At 36.0% G+C, this 25,039-nt stretch overlaps 1 protein-coding gene across 1 annotated transcript in view; it reads right to left on the bottom strand.

Annotated features, from left to right (window-relative positions):
- The window catches only part of LOC145213573 (E3 ubiquitin-protein ligase RNF31-like), a 75,086-nt gene that overhangs the window by 32,413 nt on the left and 17,634 nt on the right, over positions 1-25,039 (bottom strand). The window contains exons 4-11 of the mRNA XM_080081916.1: positions 16,621-16,701; positions 15,241-15,277; positions 12,784-13,050; positions 11,695-11,979; positions 6,785-6,898; positions 6,223-6,265; positions 3,652-3,763; positions 298-414 (exon numbers count right to left, since the gene is read on the bottom strand). Coding sequence (XP_079938042.1) covers positions 298-414; positions 3,652-3,763; positions 6,223-6,265; positions 6,785-6,898; positions 11,695-11,979; positions 12,784-13,050; positions 15,241-15,277; positions 16,621-16,701 — 1,056 coding nt within the window. The remainder of the gene's footprint in view (positions 1-297; positions 415-3,651; positions 3,764-6,222; positions 6,266-6,784; positions 6,899-11,694; positions 11,980-12,783; positions 13,051-15,240; positions 15,278-16,620; positions 16,702-25,039) is intronic.

Genomic DNA, 25,039 nt, shown 5'->3' on the forward strand with positions numbered 1-25,039 from the left:
TTTCTATTTCAAACAGGAATATTCTTACCAGATGAGTTGGTATGTTTTTAATCCAACGGCTGAAATGATATTCGAGAAGTGACTTAAGTTGCCAATTTATGTTTTTGCCCAGCCACCGAATAATTTAAGCATTACTAGGCATAACATTTTACCTACGTTTACACTTGCATGTATCTCTTGAAGGAACATTATTAACTATGTAGCTTGTATGTATGTTGAAGCACAAAACTTTGAACATTATTTGCATCAAACCTTGTTGTTCACCCTGCCCAATTATAATCTTAAGCAAAAACAAACCTCAGCATTAAGCTTTTTTCTCAGCCATTCAGAAAGACAATCTTCAGGAAACTGTAGGGGGTAGCTTGCCACAAGTGATTCAACTACCAAAGGATCACAACCTATGCCTTCCGCTTCCTAACAAAACAATAAAACATTGTTTTTGTTAAAACCTACACAAACTATCTCTCTTTTGCTAAAGTAACACATGCTATAGGCAAAAGTCTTTTTACTAACATTTTTTGAAGTATATTTTCTATTTCTATGTACAGTACTGCATCTAGGGTTGGAATTTTGGAAATGCATTAAAAATTTCCTGGATTTTACGGTACTAAGATACTGCTCTTAGAATTATATTAACTGCTCTTATACTTGAGAGTACATTTGCAGACTATGTGTTGCATTAAACTCATATTGTTTTAGGGTTATAGGCAGGGAGTTGAACCGCTTGTCATATGGGTTCAGGTTCGGTTCGGGGTCACTTTGTTTTGTTTTTAGGGGTTCGGTTCAGGTTTTTAAAAATGTATATTTTTGGGTTCAGGTTTTGTTCCAGTTTGGGCAAATTATTTGGTTCGAACCGGTTTGCGTTTTTTAAACCGGTTTAAACTTTTATTTGTTTCAATTTAATTCTACTGATCATCTACCTGGCCTTACAAAACTCCAGAAGAATTTTGATAGTGCACTGTTATTTTTGACACCCCCTATAAGTGTTATCTCGTGTGCGCTGTCTTGAAAAAAATATATATATATAAAACAGCTGCATTTTTACTGGTTTAATTCCGGTTCAGGTCCAACGTAAAACAAACTAGAAGGGTGGCTTAGCACATTTTGTTGTTACATTTACACTATAACCTATTTCAAAACATAAATATATTTCCTATGCTTATTTTGTATTGGGTCCCATATTAGCCATCGTCTTTTATAACCTTAGTTGTTTCTGCAGGCAGAAACCCATGGGTCCCCACACATGTAAAGTTAAAAATAGTGCATTTCAAGAGAGAACCATAGTCCACATGCTACCCAAATTTTAGCCAATTCCGACACTGTTTTATAAACTTACCCATTTTAGGGGGCTAGTATGGTTACTAATGGGGTTTGACACTAAACTAAAAAAATATGAAACCTCAATGACTCAATCAATAGTACTGCAAAATTTCAGCCCAGTCTGCCAATGTTAAAAAAATGACCACTAGAGGTGTTTTGAGCAACAACCGTTAATGTTTCTGACATCATAGGGCTTTAACAAACCCCTAACTGCCATGACGCAAAAATGTCCACCAAGCAACCCACCAATGAGTAACATACAACTGGTTGCCCTTGTAAGACTATTGCGGCACAAATTTTTTTTCGTTTGTTGTGCCCAGTAACATACAAATACGTTTTACACTTTGGGGGCTTGTGGGGTAAATGTTGGGGCTACAGGGTTGAACACAACAATCGACACCTATAAATGTCATACTCTACAAGCTATCCAAATTTTAGCCAATTCCAACATTGTTTACAAACTCACCCATTTTAGGTGGCTAGCGGGGTAAATACTGGGGTTATCAACAATAACGAAGTGGTTTGCACATCCACATAACTACATCTACCATCTGTGTAAATTTCATCCAAGTCCATTAAACATTTGATGGAAAAATGAGTCGGACAAACTTTAGGCAGGAAATAACCCATTTTAGGGGGCTAGCAGGGTAAATACTGGGTTTATCAACAAAAACAAAGTGGGATGCACATCTACATAACTATATCTACCATCTGTGTAAATTTCATCCAAATCCATTAAACATTTGATGGAAAAATGAGTCGGACAAACTTTAGGCAGAAAATAACCCATTTTAGGGGGCTAGCGGGGTAAATACTGGGGTTATCAACAAAAACAAAGTGGGATGCACATCTACATACCTATATCTACCATCTGTGTGAGTTTCATCCAAATCCATCAAACATTTGATGGAAAAATGAGTCGGACAAACTTTAGGCAGAAAATAACCCATTTTAGGGGGCTAGCGGGGTAAATACTGGGGTTATCAACAAAAACAAAGTGGGATGCACATCTACATACCTATATCTACCATCTGTGTAAATTTCATCCAAATCCATCAAACATTTGATGGAAAAACGGGTCGGACAAACTTTGGGAAGAAAAAAGAAAAGAAAAAACAAATTCGAGTAAAATCAATATGTGTCCCCTTCAGGGAAGGGGACCCATAAATATGGGGTTCAACTGTGGTTCGGGTTTTTTGAAAATCGTAATTAACGGTTCGGGTTCGGTTTAATGGAATTAACCGCTCAAATCGGTTCGCGGGTTCGGGTTCAGTTCCGGTTAACATATTTAATAAACTCAGCAAAAACGGAAGACTAATCAATACATACATATGTAGCATCACAAGGTTTGGACAACTACTGTTGTCATTTTTAGGTGAAAAAAGCAACATAAGGCATATTTTTATTAAAAAAAGTACCATGCAACTATGTTGCAGTTGTGTGTGGTTTACCGCCCAATTTGCTCCTGTGGTGTGTCATATGTAGGCTAAACCCAATGTAACTTATTGAACAAGAGTAATTGAACACCCAAATAGTGCAAAGTCAAGCATCTGATCTCACTCCACCCAACAAGTTAATTTTTTCCACCCCCAAGTATTGGGCAGTTACCTTCACAGCTATAAGTTGATGTTGCTCAAGTCTTTGTTCGTGCAACAGTACAATCCCAAATTAAATGATGATCAGGAATCTGCTACACTATTTCTGTTTAATTTAAGCTTGTGCCAATGCCTAGGTACAACTGCGTCTGTCCCCAACTGCTCGCATTTCCCAACAGTGTGAAGTTTTTGCAAACTGTTAATTTGCTTTAGCCGGATACCCAAATAGGATTTTTAAACAGTTGCCACTTATTAACTTGTTGATCCTCTCTTGCAGTGTGACAGTCAATTGAATAATAACCTCTTAATGACCTTAAATGGTTCGGTAATACACGATTAAATGTTTGGTAGACCAAAAATGTTTTGCAGGAGCTATTTGAAATCTAATTGTTGTTTGATGGGTTTATTTCATTCCACAATAAACACACATACAATCACTTCACAAACAACCTGTACAGAACAGGATCCCAAAACGAACACACCTTTTGTAACTTCTTATATTTCTTTATTCAGAGAGAGTAGGACCTGACAGTGACTCATGCCCATAGACAAAATTGTGCAATTGAATTAGCAGACTGTAGTGTGGCTTATTTACATGCCATGTAGCTTTGCTCAAATCAGAGTTAAGGCACTGTCAGGCCCCACCCTCTGTACACAGAAAAAAAACTAAAAGAAAACATTAGGAAAGAGGTCTTTTTAAAACACTAACATTAATAAACAAAACTAAGCAAGTTACCCTTAAAAAATCAACCATTTCACTGCACTGAAGTCGATGGTCCTCTGCTTTAGTTTGAAAGAGAATGTCTTCTAGAGTCATGGGGTTAATTTCAACAGAAAGACTTTCAACCCTACAATAGGTGTTTTTCAAGTTTAGAAGAATAACCAGACATAAAAATGTATGAATATTTTGGCCAAAAAAATAAACCTTTTTAAGTTGGTTTAAATTTTGATCTTTTTTATATGTTGGATGTTTTAAAGGTGGCTTTTCCATCAGTTCCCATTTGACCCTGATATAGCTGTCAAAGGCCAGCTTAAAAACAGTTAACACTTTCCACGAAAACAGAAACAGTATTTCAGACACTGACAAATTAAGAAGAAATTTTCCAGTGTTCTTCAGTAACTTTGCAAAACGCATAACACCGTAGTAGCGTATCGCTGTGCGGCAGCCGAATAACCATTAAACTAGAAGGGTGGCTTAGCACATATTGCCCTTGCACATACACTATACCCTATTTTAAAAGATTAATATACTTCCTTTACATATTTTACACTGAGTCCCATATCATCCACTGTCTTTTATAACGTTGGTTGTTTCTGCGAGCAAAAACTCAGGGGTCCCCACACATGCAAAGTTGTAGATAATGCATTTCAAAAGATAACAACGAGTAAGTTTGGTATTGTTAAGACAAACACAGTGATTGGTACTGTGCATATTTAAATATGTTATATGGAGTACAAACTGTTTAAATTAAAAAACTCATTCTAGGGGGCTAGTAGGGTAACTAATGGAGGTTCAACACACACAAACTTAAAAAGTAGGAAACCACAATGACTCAATCAATAGTACCGCAAAATGTCAGTCCAATCTGCCAACGTTTAAAATTTCAACCACTAGAGGTGTTTTGAGCAACAACCGTTAATGTTTCTGACATCAAAGGGCTGTTAACAACCTCCGAACTGCCATGGCGCAAAAATGTCCACCAAGCAACCCACAAAGTCACAAACGAGTAACATACAACTGGTTGCCCTTGTAACACTATTGTGCAACAGAAATCTTTCGTTTGTGGTGCCCAGTAACATACAAATACGTTTACACTTTGGGGGCTTGTGGGGTAAATGTTAGGGCTACGGGGTTGAACAGAACAATCAACACCTATAAATGGCATACAAGCTATCCAAATTTTAGCCAATTCTGACATTTGTTTACAAACTCACCCCTTTTAGGGGGGTAGCGGGGTAAATACTAGGGTTATCAATGAAAACAAAGTGGGATGCACATCTATATAACTATATCTACCATCTGTATAAGTTTCAGCCACATCCATCAAACATTTGATGGAAAAGCGAGTTGGACAAACTTCGGGCAGAAAATACCCATTTTGGGGGCTTGCGGGATAAATACTGGGGTTATCAACAAAAACAAAGTGGAATGCACATCTACATAACTACATCTACCATCTGTGTAAATTTCAGCCAAATCCATCAAACATTTGATGGAAAAGCGAGTCGGACAAACTTCGGGCAGAAAATACCCATTTTAGGGGGCTTGCGGGGTAAATACTGGGGTTATCAACAAAAACAAAGTGGTATGCACATCTGCATAACTACATCAACCATCTGTGTAAATTTCAGCCAAATCCATCAAACATTTGATGGAAAAACGAGTCGGACAAACTTTGGGGAGAAAAAAAAATGAAAGAAAAAAAACAAATAAAAAAAAACAATTTGAGTAAAATCAATATGTGTCCCCTTCAGGGAAGGGGACCCATAATAAACAAGAAAGAGATATACAGTGTAGCAAAGTAAAAAAACAAACATGTGCAATACACTAATATGTGTGAAAACAATAGCATACAATGACGAAACAATTGAAAAATTTGCAGCAACAATTGGTTTGACAAATTTTTCGTTTAACTGGTGTAATGCTAAACAAAATCCGCGACATTTTGCATTTGTCTTCCTCACTAAATATCGAACATTAGATACGCACTGTCACAATGTAGCACATGCAACTTCTCACTGCATTTCCTTTGTTCTTGCTGAATTATTTTTCATTGTATCCCGCTGCGGCTGTGCATTTCACTTGTTGTGCTCGCAATATATCATTCATTGCTCTGAAGAAGCCCTACCGTTCCGGTGGGCGAAACATTAGCAAAAATACAAGTTCTAGAAACAACAACTAGTATTTTGTTTAGCATTACACCAGTTGAACAAAAAAAATTTCAAATATGCAACCTGGTGGACGAAACACTTGTTCAGTGATTTCTGCAACAATTGTTATTGATGATTTGAACAAAAGGGACTATTTCCATATGATTAAATAGTCGCTGAGACACACCGGTTGCAGAGCACAGAGCACTGTTCTAGAGGGCACCAAAAATTTGAAGGTGTGAGTATTGCAGAAACTTGTACTGTATGCATGACTAAATATGCACCACCATTTTATTGATCTTTTCTATAGCAACAATGTTACTTCACACAAATTTTTAGATTAAAACTTTTTATGTCTGTAAACACGAAAAAAAACAGTGAATGGAATGTATTGCAGTGGCCAAACAAACTATTAGCACAGAGTTTTCAGCATTACCTTTTGCTTCCATGGAAACCTCGTTCTTTGAGAACTGCAGGTCCTAAAAATATGTTTTTATTCATAAATCAAACTTTAATTTTGTTTATTGCATCTACAACAAAAGAACATCAGTACAAGTAAACAAGCAGCAGAGGATGGCACAAACACATACTTAAAAATTTATGCCACATTGATTGTCTTTGTTGCATTTTAAAACAGGGAAGTGTGGAACACATTTGCCTTTATCAGCGATTTGACCTCTCTGCCTCAGCATTTTTTTGTTTATGGACTTGATGAAAGTAATGCAAACAAAAGAAACTTCCACTTAGAGTTAAAAAAGGTCAAAAATTAATGAAAACTTTTGCCAATACACAAGACAGAGTGCAGGCAACATCAAAACACATAGGCTATTAGCACGACTTTTAGTACAATCACTGGGCTAATTGAGTTGAAACTTTCAACAATAAACAAAAAGAACCCTTTTTTACACTTGTCAAAAACTTACGCAGAAAAATTGGTACTTTTTTCTGACATAAGACAAAAAAATAAAGATATTGATTGTAATTTATGTGAATTTCACCTTGCATTTTAATTGAATGTGGAGAGCTAGGAACATAAATTGATGAAGGTGGTCCACGAACACCAGGGAGATTAAGTTCAGAATCCACTGTTTGAGAAAATGTTTGGAAACTTCCTAAATTAAACAAAATATAGTACAGACAAAACCTTACAATCAAAAGTATAAAACTTCTGCATCATGCACTTTAATAAGTATAGCTTTTGCCAAAATTTGGACACTTTAAAGTCACATGCTACACATGTGAACTGCAGGGTGGGATCAAACTTCAGGAGGATCAATTTTCGATCATTAGCCAACATCCAATAAAAAGCCTTAAAAGTCACAGACACCATAAATTAAAAAGCCATTTGCTACAAAGGTATACATATTCCATATTGCTGTTACTTTGTTTTTGCACATATAACATATTGCTGTTTACTTAACTTTGTTTTGCAATTAAATACCATTGACCTGCAGTAACCTCCCACGGTGCAGACGCTACAATACTACTTGACGTTTTGACACCGTTTTAAATAGCATGCAGTCCTTACTGTTTAACAATACCGTTTTGCCTAATTTATACTTAACTTAAGTATTGAATCTTGAATTAATTTGGCAAAAATAAAGAAGTTACATTGTTGAAAAATCGTTCTTAACTGTTTTGAAATATCTACAAGTTGACTTGGTCTCGCTCTGCACTAAAACGCCCTAATCATAAACCAGAGAGTGATTCCCTTGGGACATCTATCTGACTGAGAGTGTACACATATTATGGGCTGTAAAGGTAACCATTTGGTCGATTGATCCAAAACTTTAAATAATAAACAATTAACCTACTGCAAACAATTGTTTAAAAATTCAGCACATTAGGTCTTGTATTTCTGGCCTAAAACTAAACGCGATTATTTCGGGGATTAAGGGGTGCAAATGGGGGAATCCACTAAAACGGTAGAAAGTTCTTTAGAATACCATACATTGCACCAACTAACAAAGCATACAATTCCTAGATGATGTACTTTAGACAGTACAATCGTTTTGAAAATTTACGTTTTTGTAGTCTGTGGGTAAACTGCTGGGTCATTTGGGGTCAAACGTCAGGAGGATCAAACTTGGATCAATAGCTAACATCTTTGTAAATTCAAAGCACTCTTTCTTGACCAAACCTGTATAACAAACCAGCGTTGGACAGAAACAAATATTTTGGGGTTTAAGGGGTGAAAATGAGTGAATCCTTTTATAAGTTACAAAATCCTTTAGAAAGCCTTACATTGCACCAACTGACAAAGCATAAAACTCCTAGATGATGTAGTTTAGTCAGTTTAGCTGTTTTCAAAATTTTACGTTTTGAGGGCTTGTGGGTGAACCGCTGGGTCATTTGGGGTCAAACTTTAGGAAGATCAAATAGGATTAATAACTAGAATCGCGTTTTTCCTATATATTGCCGGATTATATATACTACAGACGAATCCGGTTTATCGCATACCGGTTAATCGCATAATCCGTTTAATTGCATCACAATTAAAAATCCCAAACCGTCGCCCATCGTTTGTTAAGAAAATCGTCCGGTTAATCGCATACCGGTTTATCGCATAAACCGGATATTCGCATCGATTTTCCACGAAATATGCGATTAACCGGATTGATGATCTCTATGTGAAAGTCGAACAGCCCGAGTATTTGGAATAAAAAACGACGATATGATAGTAAAATCCTCCGGAGGTAATGTACGCGAAAAAGACGTAGATGCATTTTTGCATTCCACACCAAATAACGCGTTTAACGTTGAAAATGACACGTCTCGACCATAAAATATTTTGGAAAAGTTATTAGAAGATTAAATCGGCGTTCAGTGTACCGCTGTGCGATAACAAGGAGTCGTTATCTCACAGCCGTGCACATTGATCCTTTTTTATTGGCTTATCTAATCGCCAATAGTTTAAATCAAGCGTTTTAATAAAGAGTTCAACGTGTTAAAATTACGAAACTGGTGTTCCGGCAAAGACGCTGATTGTAATTTCTTACTAAGTGCGAACTGCACCAAATTCGAAGTGTTAAACTGTATTGAAATTTAAACAAGGTTAAATGTAAAACAAATGTTTAAAAATGTTTTCTGTTATATTGTTCATGACCCGCCAAACACGTAATGGTTGTAAAAAACGTTAGATCGCAAGTAATCACACCATGTTGTTTAGATTCACAGATTTGGTAACGTGCCAATGATTGCCATATTTTGTCTTCTGTTCGTGACCTTGCGCAACTTATCAGGTAAAACACCGATTAAGAGAGGCATTTATTCCTGTAGTATTTGTTGCTGCTTTAAATTTTTGAAGCAGCGATCACACGTTGATCACGTGACAGTCACGCTAATCTTCCAGCTGCAGTTTTGCTGAATAAGCTAGAAAGTAGCGCCACAATCTGAGTCGTTAAAGTTTTGCTAAAATCAAATATTCTTTTTGTCAATTGGATAATGGGTTATAATAGAAACTGATGCAGCTCGCCTTAGTGCCCTTGCGCTGTAGAATGTGCCAAAGTTTTAAGTTTAACTAGGTTTCGGTCGTGTACTTGCGGGTTTGGGCTTGTTTACAAATATGCACCTAGCACTTTGCCGCTTAACGCGTTGGTTTGAACTAGAAAACGAAATAGGTTAGAAACAACAGGCCATTTTACGTGTATATTAGGCGAGAGGCCTGGCACATTTATATAGAAAACTACCCAAAACAAGACTAAAACGTCATAAACCGTCTTCATAGGGAAGTTCCCAAATTTAAATGTTGGGCCGCTTAGCTACGATGCGATGTAACATATCTTTTCAAATAAACCTGACTGCAAGAGAAAGCACAAATCAAGCGAACTGTGGCGTGTGTGTGTGCGTTTCTACTGTTTCTTTAACACACTTAGGCGATTGCACCATAGCCACGACAATTAGGAAGCATGACGTCATGTATTGCGCTGAGAACAGCAATTTTTTCAATTCTCGGCAACAAAAGAGAGAAAATACTGCTCCGTTGCCATAGTTGAGCGTCACGGCAACTTTGTTTCAGCCGGGGAAGTGAAAATGAGCACTTTTGTTAACGGCGTGTACTGTTTACATAGCAACCGGATTATCGCATAATCCGGTTAATCGCATCAAATACCCTTGGCAAATCGATGATGCGATTAACCGGATTCGTCTGTACATCATATTTAATGATGTATCACATATTCCATTTACTATATTTATAATGGATATATATTTGGCACCTACATTTCATTGGGTCCCTATCTTTTTCCTGGCACTTTATAACCTAATTGTTTCTGCAAGCATAATCTAATGGGTCCCCACACATATGCATATGCGATTTGGTAACAGTAAAAATAGGGCACAATCACTGTTAGATATTTACCAATTTACTATACACATCATTTGATCTACACATATGATTGTTTTTGCAAGCAAAAACGAATGGGTCCCCACATGTGCGTTTGTGCGGATTTATGGTAAACAAACATCCTGGTTATTTTTAGATTCTTAAGGACAAGCTTAACCAACTTTAGCCTTAACCCAAAAAGTTTTGTCCTTATTGTTTTTGCATCATTATTGTCATATAATTACAAAAAACAGTAAATAGGAACAGGAAAAATACTTTCAATTTATTCTCATGCTTTGACCTTGATATTGGCGTTCAAGGTCAGTTTTTAAACACAATTTTCCAAAACTTAAAATGTGCTTGATAACTTAATAAAACATAGCATAGCTGCGCAAAAACAGCTGATTTCTAATCACCGACACGACTGCCTCATAAAACGTCGGTCCGGACGTCAAGCTGAGCACTCCCGCTGCATTCACCCGCCTTAATCATAAACAAGTGAATTACTCCCTTGAGAGTTGAGACTTCTATCTGACTGAGAAAATGGTCACGTAACGACTGCGTTCATGCGTGAAGCAGAGGCATTTTTTTTCTATGCACCACTATGGCCAATCACTCCCATTGCGTCAGCTGTGCACTGAGCGAGCACAAATATGACAGAAGACAGCATGTAAAAACATATTTTTACTATTACTGAGCCGATTGCACTGAAATTTTTACCCTATCCACAGCTGTTAAAAATTTCAGCAGGTTAAGTCTTGTATTTCTGGCCTCAATAACATGTGAACAAACAAACAAATATTTGGGGGTAAAGGGGTGAAAATGGATATATACAACCTCAAGTTACAAAATAGTTTAAAATACGCTGCAATGTACCAATCAAAAAGTATGAAACTCCAGAATCATCTGCTTTAGCAAGTATAGCCGTTTTAAAAATTTCACGTTTTGGGGGGCTGTGGGTGAAATGGGGTCAAAATTCACATGGACCATCTTTAGACCAATATCTATAATGTGTGTAAATATGAAAAAGTTTGAACCATTCTTTCTTGATCAAAACGTGGGAACAAATCCGTGTTAAAATTTTTTCGTTTTGGGGGGCTGTGGGTGAACCGAGGGATCAAAAGGGGTCAAATTTCACATGGACCATCTTTAGACCCATAACTAATATCTGTCCAAATTGAATACATTTAAAGCACTCTTTCTTTAAATGACCAAACGAGGGTTACAAACCAGCGTTAGACAGAAAAAACAAAAATATGAACAAAAACAATACATGCTCCTTTAGGGAAGGGAACCCATAATAAGGAAGTGTTTAATTGTTATACTGTGAAATTTAACATGTACATTTTTCTCTTTGCATAATGGCTTATGGTAGCATAATAATGTCTGTGTTGGTGTAGCACTAAACCTGACAACTTTAAACATCACCCCACCCAAAGCTTACCTAGTTAGTTGTGCTTTAAACCTTATCTCTGTTTGCTAAAAAGAAGCTTAAAGGGGATAAAATTCTGCCAGTAACTCACTTTATTGACTAATAATGTAGAACATATATTTGCAACTTTGCAATATTGACAAAATCATTACCTGAGTTTGAAAAGTTTTCGCCTTTGTCTCCTTTGTGAGACACCTGTTTTAATAATTCAGCTTTCGCAGTTTCCAGAGATTCTGCTCTTTCCAACAAGTGCCTTGATAACAGCAAAGATGAGTTTCCCAGTTGTTTTGCCCCATTTACGTACTTGGCAATTTGTTCTTCAACTTCCAAACAAAACTGGTTAAGATGTTGGTGTCGGGTATTGATATCTTTTACATCCAGAAGTTGTGCTGCCTTTTCAAGAATTTTATTTTCCCAATTAATTTTGTCATCTGGCCCTAAAATATTACACTTAATGAAGCAACAGAATATATTTTAATATAAAAGGGTTTCTTAGCACCTACCACCTTTACACATACTACCATTGAAAATATTGAACAGGTGTTTCGTCCACCAGGTTGCATAATTAACAATTTTTTTCATTCAACTGGTGTAATGCTAAACAAAATACTAGTTGTTGTTTCGAGAACTTGTACTTTTGCTAATGTTTCGCTCACCAGAATGGTAGGGCTTCTTCAGAGCAATGAATGATATAATGAGAGCATAAAAAGCGAAAATGTACAAGCGCAGTGGGATAAAATGAAAAATAATTACCCGTGAACAAAGGCTTTCCGTGAAGAGTTAAGTGTGCTACATTGTGACAGTGCATAACTAATGTCCGTTATTTGGAGGGGAAGTAGGATGCAAAATGTCGCGGAAAACTGGGCTAAGGTTTTTGCCATCATTCCAAAAACATTTGAATTAGAATTTATGAAGCAACTTTTCGACCAATTCGGTTCCTGTTTCAAAATTTGGGCATCGTTCCAATTAATGCGGAGAAAAAATGCGGGCCTTTGTTCTCGGGTCATTATTTTTCGTTTTATCCCACTGCGCTTTTGTACATTTTCGCTTGTTGTGCTCACATTATAGCATTCACTGCTCTGAAGAAGCCCTTCCGTTCTGGTGGGCGAAACGTTAACTTGATCTATAAACCTGTTTTCGATATACAACTGATTTGAATTTCTGTGCCTGACCAAGATATTTTGGTTAGGGCAATACTTACACTAAAATAATAAACAAACAAAATCTGGAGGCAGTTATACCTTGGAAATTAGGAGAAGTTGTTGCTTCTGTTGGTGTGCCAATTTGTATCACACTTTTGGTTGATGTTTTTAAACCTGAGACCAAAGGCCTGAACCTAGTGCGTAAATGTTTGACCCGATTTGGATTCTGATGCCAAATTTTGTCACATTTCTCACACTGAAGTTTATTACAAATGCAGCATCTAAATTCAGCAAGTATTTGGCCACAAACCGCACACATTTTGTCAATTTCATAATCCATTTCCGTAAATGACACTAGCATTGACTCTGAAATGCAATAAATATTGAAAAAATAGTTAAACATTTCTTATACATTACAATGTCACAACACACTTATTCATGTAGGCAGAATTCGTTCTACCCCTAAAATATCCAGTTCATAATTAGACATATTACCAGATATAAGAAGAAAGTTGTGTGTTTTGTGGTTCAACACAGCAATCGACACACCACAATAAGTGTTTCATAAATTGTGCAAATTTTATCAGAAATTGTTTAAAAATGTAACCTGATTTAGGGGCCAGTGGGGTACCTGGTGGATCTGTACAATTAGACACAACAGTCAAGAAGAACAAAAAAATAAAATTAAAACAAGATTAAAGCTTTCAGGCACCAGTAATTTTACATAGCTCAAACATAACACTTCTTCAGGCAGAATTTTTAGACCAGAAGTCAGTTAATACCATTAAAACTTCTTCCCAAAACGCAAAGTGTTAATCAAACACTAAGAAATTGGCATATGTGCAACAACACAACCTTCTCTTTGCAACATGCAAACATTGATCTGCAATAACCTACCTGATTAATCACAAAGCTTTTGGGTTAGAAGGGAAAAATACTGGGGCTACATGACCATCTCTCCCATCTGTGAAAGTTTTATTTAAATCCATCAAAAATTTTATGGCAAAAGGAGGAACAAACTTCAAGGATGAAAAAAATAAGTAAAATCAAAATGTGGTCCCTTCAAGAAAAGGGGGCCCACAATAAATCAAAACATGTCCCATTTAGGAAAGAATTCCATAATTACTACAGCTTTAGATGTCACTATGCTATTCACACCCCAAGAATCACCAGCAAAAATAATTCAAAACTAGAAGGGTGGCTTAGCACATATAGCCCTTGCATATAAACTATAATCCATTTAAAAACATGAATATATTTCCCATGTTTATTTTATATTGGGTCCTATATCATTCACTGCCTTTTATAACCTTGGTTGTTTCTGCAAGCAAAAACTCATGGGTCCCCACACATGCAAAGTTGCAAATGATGCATTTCAAGAGATAACTATGAGAATGTTTGTTATTGTAACATCAAACACAGTGATCAGTACTGTACATAAATAAATATACTATATGGACAAACTATTTTAATTTATTCCATTCATACATTTTTGATGATTTTTCTGTGTTATGGTCCATCTGAGAAAAAAGTGTGAAATAGTAAGAAAATAGGTTAAAACACAACAATCAGCTTCTATTAATGGCAAGTTATACACGATTGTAGGGGCTAGTGGGGTAAAAAATAGGGCTACGGGGTTAAACACAACAATTGACATCTGTAAATGGCACACTGTACAAGCTGTCCAAATTTCATTCAATTCAGAAATTGTTGTTGAATTTCATTCAATTCAGAAAAAAAAATTGACCTATTTTGGGGGGCTAGTGGGGTAAATGTTGGAGCGACAGGGTTGATCATCACAACCGACAACCATAAATAGCACACTCTACAAGTTGTCCAAATTTCATCCAATTCGGAGATTGTTTTAAACATTCGCCCTTTTTAGGGGGCTCGAGTGGTAAGTATTGGGACTACAGGGTTAAACACCACGACTGACATGTACAAATGACAAATTCTACAAGCAGTCCAAATTTCATTCAATTCCGACACCGTTTAAAAAACTCACCCATTTTAAGGGGTTAGTGGGGTAACAGATGGGGTTCAACACCCAATAGTATAAAATATGAAACCACAATGACCCAAAGAACAGTCCTGTAAAATTTTGATTCAAATCGAACAATATTTAAAATTCTGACCACTAGAGGTGTTATTAGCAACATTCGTTAATGCTTCTGACGTTGTAAAGTTCTTAATACCCCTCTAACTGGCATGTCAGAAACATCCACCAAGCGTTGCACAAACACAATCTGTGAAAGTTTCATCCAAAAGATTTCATGCCTAAAGTGCATGGACAAACTTCCCCAGAGAAACCAGAAAAAAAACTGAGTGAAATCAAGATGTTTCCATAAAAAAGGGACCCACAAAAAGTCATATTCAGAAGTAGGAACCCATAATTATGTTACTGCTGAAGTGCATGGACAAACTTTCCCAGAAAAACTAGAAAAAAACCTGAGTGAAATCAAGATGCAACCATAAACGGGTACCCATAAAAAGTCATATTCAGAAGTAGGAACCCATAATTATGTTACTGCTGAAGTAACTGAATTTGATACTTGCCTTTGCTACTCTCTGTAGAGACATTTCCATAAGTTTCCTAAAAAAAGGGTTAAATGTTAATCTTAAAACTTTATTTTGCTTCCAAAATCTATATGAAAACAAAGAAATTGCAAACAACTGTGTGTAAGATGAGTATATGAGGGTTTTTTTACTCATTCTCTGTTTCTAATTAGTGTCAAAAAAGGCTGCTCAGTCACGACAAAACAGTTTTATTTCTTGACAAAAATTTGATGTGAGGTTTCTATAAATTAAAAATGTTTACAGACTACATGCTACTTAATGGCTATCCAATCCATACATAGCATTTGACAAATTACAACAGATGCACATTTCTTACCTAATTTTATTGGTTCCCTGCCTTTGCACAATCTTTAACAACAAATCTATTTTGCAAGCTAAACACCTTGGTACAAACAAATTTGCAGCCAGAATAATTTGGTTTAACCATTTTTACGCTTGGAAAGACCAAGGTGAAAAGCAAAGAATGCATTTGAAAGACCGAGGGAAAAAGCACAGAACGCATTTATTGAAGTTAACCCAACCTTTGCACATGCTTTAGACTTACTATTAGTGTCTGAAGTCTGTTTTTGAAAACAGAAAATTGTATAAAAATAGGAAAGAATTTTATGCGCCATGCCAAATTAAGAACCTATAGAGTGGCAAGGTATAACAAAATCAAATATATTTACAACTGTTTAAATAAGGGGTCTATAAACAGTAGATTATTTTGAACACTAAAGTTTAGAAGATTCGATGCTAAAAATGCAATCTAGAGATTTACTACAACTTTCGTTTGACAATTTATTCTGGCAATGATTTTTCTGAAGATTTGGTTTGACCAAATAGTTTGTTGCAATAAAAGTGATACCGTATATTGAATGCACACAATTTTTGAAACACAAAATGTGCATTTTCTCTCAGATAAAGTAGTACAGAATCTTTTTCACTAGTTTTTTTTTTATTTGAGATACTGGCAATAACAAAGACTAGGTCTGACAAACATCTGTAAACTAACATCATACTACAACACAGGCCTTCTGCTAAAGTATACTACTGTTTGACTGCTTGGTTGGTAGCCAAGCGTATAAGATGTTAGAAAGATCGTCGCTTTACCTCTAAAATAAATAAATTGATCAGGCCGAATTTATTAGCAACAACTGCAAAATATTTGTCTTTAGTCTGAACCTAGTTTTTTTTACATCACCATTTTTAAGTTTGCATATATTTGTAAATTCATCTGTAAACAGGGTTTAACAAGTTGTGGCAAAATATTCAATCTACACTGATAACCCTATAAACTAAACTAGCAATCTACCCTCATATAACGTTTTTAATTTAAATTTGAAAACGGTTGCTTAAACAAACTTAAAAATAACCAACCAATGCTGTGCTGGGATGTTGCTGTAGAGAATCCATTGCATTGAAATGTGGTAGAAATTGGTGGCTTTTGGGGTGAGCATTCTGAAAAACAAATTCTAAAGTGGAAAATTTTGTAATGAACCAGAAAGGTGACTTTCCTTTCTATTGGCAATTTGTATATTCTTTTATCTATTTACTAATTTACTCTATACACCATCTGACCTACTAAAATGATTGTTTTGCCTTGCAGAAAGTAATTGTCACCCACAGTTGTTTACATGCAGTTAAGTAAAAGTATTAATATGATGCGAATATTTCTTAACTCTGAAGAAAAATAACAAAACAAGGTTGTTAATTCAGTCACAAATTCCTGATGGTATTTCCACAGTTGCAATATGTGTACATAGTCTGCAGAAACCATTCGCAGTGTGGTGGTAATGCAAACAATAACCCTTTGACCTTGCTGCAGTTAGTCATTTAACGTTTTGTTTACGCTTTTGAGATTTTTGTAAGATTATTTCATTTTCATTTTAAACAGTCTCGCACAGCGCAGTGTCGCGGCAGAACAGGCCCTAAAACAACCAAACCTTCAGTAACTTTTTTCATTCTCTTCTGTCATTAACAGTAAATGGCTAGAGAACAAAAATACGAATTAATCATAAAAATTACCTGACACGACGACATATGTGATATTTTTTTATTTTTTGTAATAAAGATACTACTTATTTACGCCTGTTTAGTTTTTATGCCTGTTGATTCCTTTGCCATATTTTTTTACAAAACAGCTTTTGTAAAAGGCTATGTGCCAAAACATTTGTGTTTAAAATTTCAGTATAGTGGGCCTTATATTTTTGACCTGAAGGAATGGCTTTAAATAGTGTTATTTTAGACCTAAAGGACTCGAAAAGCTGAAAACAAAGTTTTGCGTAGCTACAAAATGGATAGTTTTTAAAACGGAAAAGCAAGGAAAGCAAAGAAAAAAAAACGGAAAGTTGTAGTTAGAAAATCTGACCCAGAATACTTTAAGTATGGTTTCATAAAAGCAGGAAGTAAATTTAAGGTAAAAGCACAATGTGTTGAATGCGCAAAGATATTGTCCAATGAGGCACTGAAATCATCAAAGGTCAAAAGACACTTGGACACACACCATCTGCATAGTGCAGCGAAGTGCAAGGAATATTTTGAGAGAAAAAGAAAAGGTTATCAGGTACGGCAGCCAGTCATGAAAAAAAGGTTAGCAGGTACGGCAGCCTTCATTTAGCATGCAATCAAAGTCAGCATTGAAGGCTAGTTATATGTTGGCTACTCATGTTGCTTGCTGCAAGAAGCTATTTACTATTGTAGAGGAATTAGTTCTTCCTTGTGCTATTGTGTGTGTGGGAGAGTACTTGGCACATTTGCTGCAACAAAACTTGAGTCGATTTACCTGTCCAACAACACAATTACAAAACAAACTAGAAAGGTGGTTTTATAATATACTTTCATTTTATATATTCTATACAATATTTACCAATTTACTATACACATCCTTTGATCTACATATATGATTGTGTTTGCAAACAAAAGCAGATGGGTCCCCACACGTGTGTTTGTGCAGATTTGTGGAAAACAAATGTTGTGGTTATTTTTAGATTCTTGAGGACAAATTATTAAAAAGTATTACCCCTACTTTAAAAAAGTTGTGTCCGTATTTTTTTTGCATCATTATTGTCATATAAATTAATTGTTCTTCAGTAGCCTATCACGGTGTAGTCCGAATGGCCGTTAAAAGATCTTTTGAGACATATTTTAACAGCACACAGTCCTTAGTGGGTAACAATAACGCTTCTGGAGTATATGTGTAAAAATTAATGAAGCTATGTTGTGACCAAAAAATCATTCTCAACTGTGTTCTGCGTTTCCTACAAGTTGACTTTCATGTTAATCAACAACGTTTTCCTGTAATGTACAGTACCAATATATCGTTTTAATCACTTATAAGATACCAAACTTTCGCTAAACCTAAAAAAAAACACGTGCTAACTTAATAAAATCACATAGCATTACTGGGTTGATGCCTAATCATTAAAAAGACTGCCTCGTAAACGCCAGTGCATGCGTCAAGCAGCGATCTTCCGCTATGCATTAAATCGCCGCAGTTGTAAACCAGTGAATTATTTCCTTAGGCTTTTTAGTGTGCACATATTATGGACTGTAATGGTAACCATTTGGCCATTGAGCCAAAAATTTGAACACTAAATGAGTAACCCGCTGCAAAAAATTTTTTTCTTAAAATCTTGACATTTTAGCCATACATATAACGGGCTTGCATTTCTGACCAAAGAAACTGGGAAAACTAAAACCAATTATTTCAGGGTTTAAAGGGGTGCAAAATGGGTGAATCCAATAAAAAGTTAGAAAATTATTTAGAATATCTTACATTGCACCACCAACAAAGCATAAAACTCCTAGATCATGTACTTTGGTCAATACAGTCGTTTTTTTTAACTAACATTTTACAGGCCTGTGTGTGAACCGCTGGGTCATTCAGTGTCAAACTTTAGGAGGATCAAATTCAGATAAATAACCAGAAAAGTGGCTTTCTGATATACTTCCATTTTATATATTCTATATTTACTAAAACAATTTTATCTACACATATGCTTGTTTTTGCAAGCAAAACCGAATGGGTCCCCACACGCCTGTTTATGCGGATTTACAGTAAACCTATGTTGCGGTTATGTTTAGGTTCTTAAAGGACAACTTTTTCACAAAGCATTAAATTAACTTTCAAAGTTTTTGTCCGTATTCATTTTGCATCATTATTGTCATATAATTACAAAAAATCAGTAAAAAAAGAACAGGGAAAATAGTTTCAATTTAATCTCTTGCTTTGACCTTGATATTGTGGTTCAAGTTCAGTTTATAAACACAAATTTTCCTAGAAAGCCTGAACTGTTATATTAGACACTATATATAAAAAAGTCGTTTGCTACAAAGGTATACATAACAACTTGTTTTTCACTTAACTTTGTTTCGCAAACACGACCGTTTAATGACACTGTTTTTAACAGCATGCAGTCCTTAGTGTTCAACAATACCGATTAGCCTAATTTATACATGACTTAAGTACTGATTCTTGAATGGATTTGTCAAAAATAAAAAAGATACGTTATGACGAAAAATTCTTAACTGTGTTGTAATGCCTACAAATTGACCTTTAGTGACCCGATGTTATGCGACGGCCAAGCTGACAACGAGAATTTAAAGACCATTTATCGCGGCGTTCGAAAAAGTTAAGTTTATTTTTTCATATTTGTGTTGATCAACGACGTTTTGCCTGACATAAACGAAACCGAAGTACGCTTGTCGAGTTTAAATTCTGTTTTAGGTGTAAAACCTTCGCCAAAACTGAAAATGTGTGTGATAAGTCAATAAAACGACACAGCATTGCTGACCAAAAAAAAACAGCCAATTTCTAATCACCCAAACGACTGTCTCGTTAAACGTCTATCTCGACGTCAAGCTGAGCACTCCCGCTCTGCCGTCTTAATCGTGAACCAGTGAATTCCTCCCTTGGGACTTATATCTGACTGATAGCATACACCTATTATGGGTTGTAACGGTAACTGGCAAAATTGTAAATACTAAACGAATACCCTGCTTAAACAATTGTTAAAGTTTTTAAATATTTCTGCACCATAGGGTTTGTATTTCTGGCCTAAAACTAAAACCGATCATTTCGGGGTTTAAATGGATGAATCCGAAAAAAAGATACAATATTCTTTAAAAAAATCTTACATTGCACCAAACAACAAAGCATGAAACTCCAAGATGCTGTACTTTAGTCAGCACAGCCGTTTTGGGGGTGTCACAAATATTCTAGAGTCTAGACCGCCCCATGACATTATCCCGCAACCGCTGGAGGTTTACTGTGTGGGTCAAGTCTTTTGTTGCGAATCGCCGTTCACACTACCACTTCTTTTGTTTATGTGTTCAATGTGCCAACTTATCAGGTCGCGCTGTTACGGGGTGCAAGTCATCATTGTTTTATCTGAAGGAAATCGTCACAGCGAGTTAACGCCTTTTTCCCCGTTATTGTTACGCATGCTATATAAGAGCGCCCATCTAATAATATATACATAGAATAAGATAGAATTGAGTGATAACGGCGAAGTAGTGCTGGATTGTTTGTTTGTCGTTTTGAGTACGTGTGGTTGAACGTGAATAAATGTAAAAGATGGGACTGACTATCGGAAGTTCTTTGACAACTAACGCTTGTGTACTCTGATCGGCAGCAAACCCTTTCTTTTACATTTATTCACGTTCAACCACAACCAAAACAACAATCCAGCACTACTTCGCCGTTATCACTCAATTCTATCTTATTCTATGTATATTATGTTATTAGATGGGCGCTCTTATATAGCATGCGTAACAATAACGGGGAAAAAGGCGTTAACTCGCTGTGACGATTTCCTTCAGATAAAACAATGATGACTTGCACCCCGTAACAGCGCGACCTGATAAGTTGGTACATTGAACACATAAACAAAAGCAGTGGCAGTGTGAACGGCGATTCGCAACAAAAGACTTGACCCACACAGTAAATCTCAAGCGGCTTGGATAACGTCGCTTGAGAACTGGGTCGCAAACTATCCGGTCAAGCACATTTGTGACAGGGGGCCTGTGGGTGAACTGGGTCAATCGGGGTCTAACTTCAGAAGGATCAAATTTGGATTATTAACTAACATCTCTGTAAATTTGAATAAATTTAAAGCACTTTTTCTTGACCAAACGCGTCTTACAAACCAGCCTTAGACAGAAAAAAAAAATACGGACAAAAACAATATGTGTCCCCTTCAGGGAATGGGACCCATAACTAACATCTGTCCAAATTTAAATAAATGTCAAGCAGTCTTTAGAAAAACAGGGGTGACCAAACTGCGGCTCCCGAGCCGCATGCAGCTCTTTAAGTCGTTGATTGCGGCTCTTTAATGTTGCACATGTATTTCCCCATCTTGCCGAGACGTATTAACATTAGACTGACTGTTTGCAATAACCAATGTGCATTCCGAATACTGAAATGAACATTATTGTGCAGAAGCAAGCTTGCTTGTGCGTTGTAGTCAAATATATTGTCAGATTGAAGCTGTAAGTCAGGGCTGACATTAAACGCATTTTACATTTGTATTGTTGCTTATACTAGCAATAGCTGCAAAGTTTAGCCCACAAAATTTTGTTGAGAAATAATTGCAAAAAAGTAAGATAAACAGGAAAATATAACTTTCAAAACAAATGGGAGAAGTTTCAATTCATTGATAATGGAGGTAAACCTGTGTGACTTATCTGTCAAGCTTCGTTCAATTGTTGCAAAACTAGTAACTTGAAACGTCATTACGAAGCTAAAGACAAAAACAGCCTAATTTCAAAAACCTTGCAGCCCAGGTGGAGACTCACAATATCACCACACAACAATAAATCATTATTTAAATTTTGATTGTGAGTGAATAAATTCGTGCCCGCATATTTCGCCAGCTTTGTCATGAAAATGAAGAAGATTAACGACTGTTGCTACATACAGAAGTCAGATGGCTTTCGAAAGGTAACTGTCTATGATGCTTTTATAACCTCTATGATTCTGTTATTGATTTCTTTAAATTGAATTTTTTGGATGAGACAGTGAGTACAGATTTGGAAAGCAGAAAAGCAGATGTTGCTTAGTTGTCTGATATTTTCATCAAACTAAATAAGGTCAACATTAAATTGCAAGAAACTAAAATGCGCCTCATCAAAGCAAAGGAAATAATAATGGCATTTATTACCAAATTAGAATTCTACAAAAACTGTTTACTAAGGGTAGACTTAGATCAGTTTCCTAGCTTAAAAGCACTGCAGGAAAACCAAACCGACTGAAAGAAGATTTGTCGATCAGATTTAAAGATATCAAAGAATTGAAAATACCAGAGTGGGTTGTAAATGCATTCCAGACTGATGTAAACAATGCTGATCCAAATCTAGTTGGAGAACTTATAGATTTGCAAAATGACTTTGAAGATAAAGTGTTTTTCCAGCAGATTGACTATGAAGCTTTCTGGCCAAAGGAACAAGATAAGTATCCTCATCTTTGGAAAAAAATAAATTATTACTGTTGGCATTTCCTTCATCATATCTGGTAGAGAAGGGATTCAGTGTGGTCTTGCAACTCTTAACCAAACAGAGAAATATATTGCAAATATGTAAAAGGGGGGATCTGAGGCTTTGTTTATCAAATATTGAACCTGATATTATTAAGTTGGCAAATTCTCGCCAGGCCCAACGTAGTCATTAATTACATTTTTCCTGCCTTTATTTAACATATATATTATTTATGGATGCATTTCTTTAAGTAAATATATCATATTCTAAGAATGTAAGTTTTAACTTTCTAATTGCACAACACTATAACGAGAATCCGATGCAACTTCACTGTATCACTCTTAATCTTTAGAACAACACTCACTTTATGGTGGGCGCCAGCCATAGGCGTAGATTTTTTAGCATAAATTTTCTTTTGTGGCATGGCAAAACTTAGTCAAGTGGTTTCTTACATGATCAAAACACACTAAGGTACCCGTTAGGGTTTGTAGATGGTATTCGTGGTTATTGGAAGGGAATAAACCCGTACATTACTATGTACGCAATATTGGTTAACTTGGATGTAACACCGATGAAAGTCACGTCACAAACCGCCAAGCTAGTTGTGGAGTTGTAATGTCCCAATACGTTAGGGATGTAATCACAACAGCGTACTTAATGGCAGCAAAAGTGTATCTCGTGCTGGGTAGCGTTAATAATCTGTATGAAGTAGTGTGGTTTAAAAGGTAACATAACGCACAAAATGCAAACATGGCATGGGATATTTAAGCAGAGATCTGTACATTAATTTTACATGTTAAACTAGAAGGGTGGCTTAGCACATATTGCCCTTGCATATACACTATAACACATATTTTCTACACTTATTTTGTATTGGGTCCCATATCATCCACTGTCTTTTATAACCTTGGTTGTTTCTGCATACAAAAACTCATGGGTCCCCCACACATGCAAAGTTGTAAATAATACATTTCAAGAGATAACCATGAGAAAGTCAGGTGTTGTAAGGTAAAACACAGTGATCGGTACTGTGCATAAATAAATATGCTATATGGAGTACAAACTATTTAAATTCAGTCCATTCATACATTTTTGAAGGTTTTTCTATTTTATGGTCTATCTGAGAAAAAAGTGGTAAATAGTGAGAAAAGCTTCTATAACACAAATCAGTGCATATTGCACATGACTGTTGGGGGCTAGTGGAGTAAATGATAGAGCTACAGGGCTAAACACAAGAATCAACACCTATAAATGGTGCACTGTACAAGCTGTCCAAATTTCATTTAATTCAGACATAGTTTGAAAAATTGACCCATTTTGGGGGGCTAGTGGGGTAAATGCTGGGGCGACAAAGTTGAACATAACAAAAAACAACTATAAGTAGCACACTCTATAAGCTGTCCAAATTTCATCCAATTCGGACAATGTTTAACAAATTCACCCTTTTAGGGGGCTAGAGGGGTAAATATTGGGGCTACAGGGTTAAACACAACAATTGAAACCTAAAAATGACAAATTATACAAGCTGTCAAAATTTCATCTAATTCCGACATCGTTTAAAAAACTCACCCATTCTAGGGGTTAGTGGGGTAACTGATGGGGTTCAACACCCAAAAGTATAAAATATGAAATCACACCCATTCACCAGTCATGTAAAATTTTACCCAATTCTGACAATGTTTAAAATTTTGACCACTAGAGGTGTTATTAGCAACATTCGTCAATTCTTCTGACGTCATAAGGCTGTTAACACCCCTCTAACTGTCAACTGCAAAAACATCCACCAAACAACCCACAAACACAAGTAACATATGTCTGGTTGCCTTTATAACATCACACAAAACTAACATTTGTGGTGCGCACCAACAACATTTTACATTTTGGGGGCTAGCGGGGTAAATACTGGGGTTGTCACGACAAACGAAGCAGATGGCACATCTACATAACTATATCTACCATCTGTGAAAGTTTCATCCAAATCCATCAAACATTTCATGGCAAAAGAGGGTGGACAAACTTCAGGGAGGAAAGAAAAAAAAGAAAACAAAAGAAAAAAAAAAATCGAGTAAAATCAAGATGTGTCCCCTTCAGGGAAGGGGACCCATAATTTTTGCAAAAGTATCGAATCGGCATTGCAGTTCCCACACCAAATTTGGGTACATGAGTGGTCACTACAATTATATTTTCCACACATGAAAACGGAACACTTATGTAACAATATAATCCCCAACTGCCAATTCACATCCAGAATACATAAAAACGTGAAAATTGCAATTGTTAAGTCAAACGTCTTGTTCAGACTTGTTTTTAAGGAGCAAACTTG

The sequence above is a fragment of the Phallusia mammillata genome, chromosome 2 (assembly GCF_965637545.1).
Source record: "Phallusia mammillata chromosome 2, kaPhaMamm4.hap1.1, whole genome shotgun sequence".
Lineage (NCBI taxonomy): Eukaryota > Metazoa > Chordata > Ascidiacea > Phlebobranchia > Ascidiidae > Phallusia > Phallusia mammillata.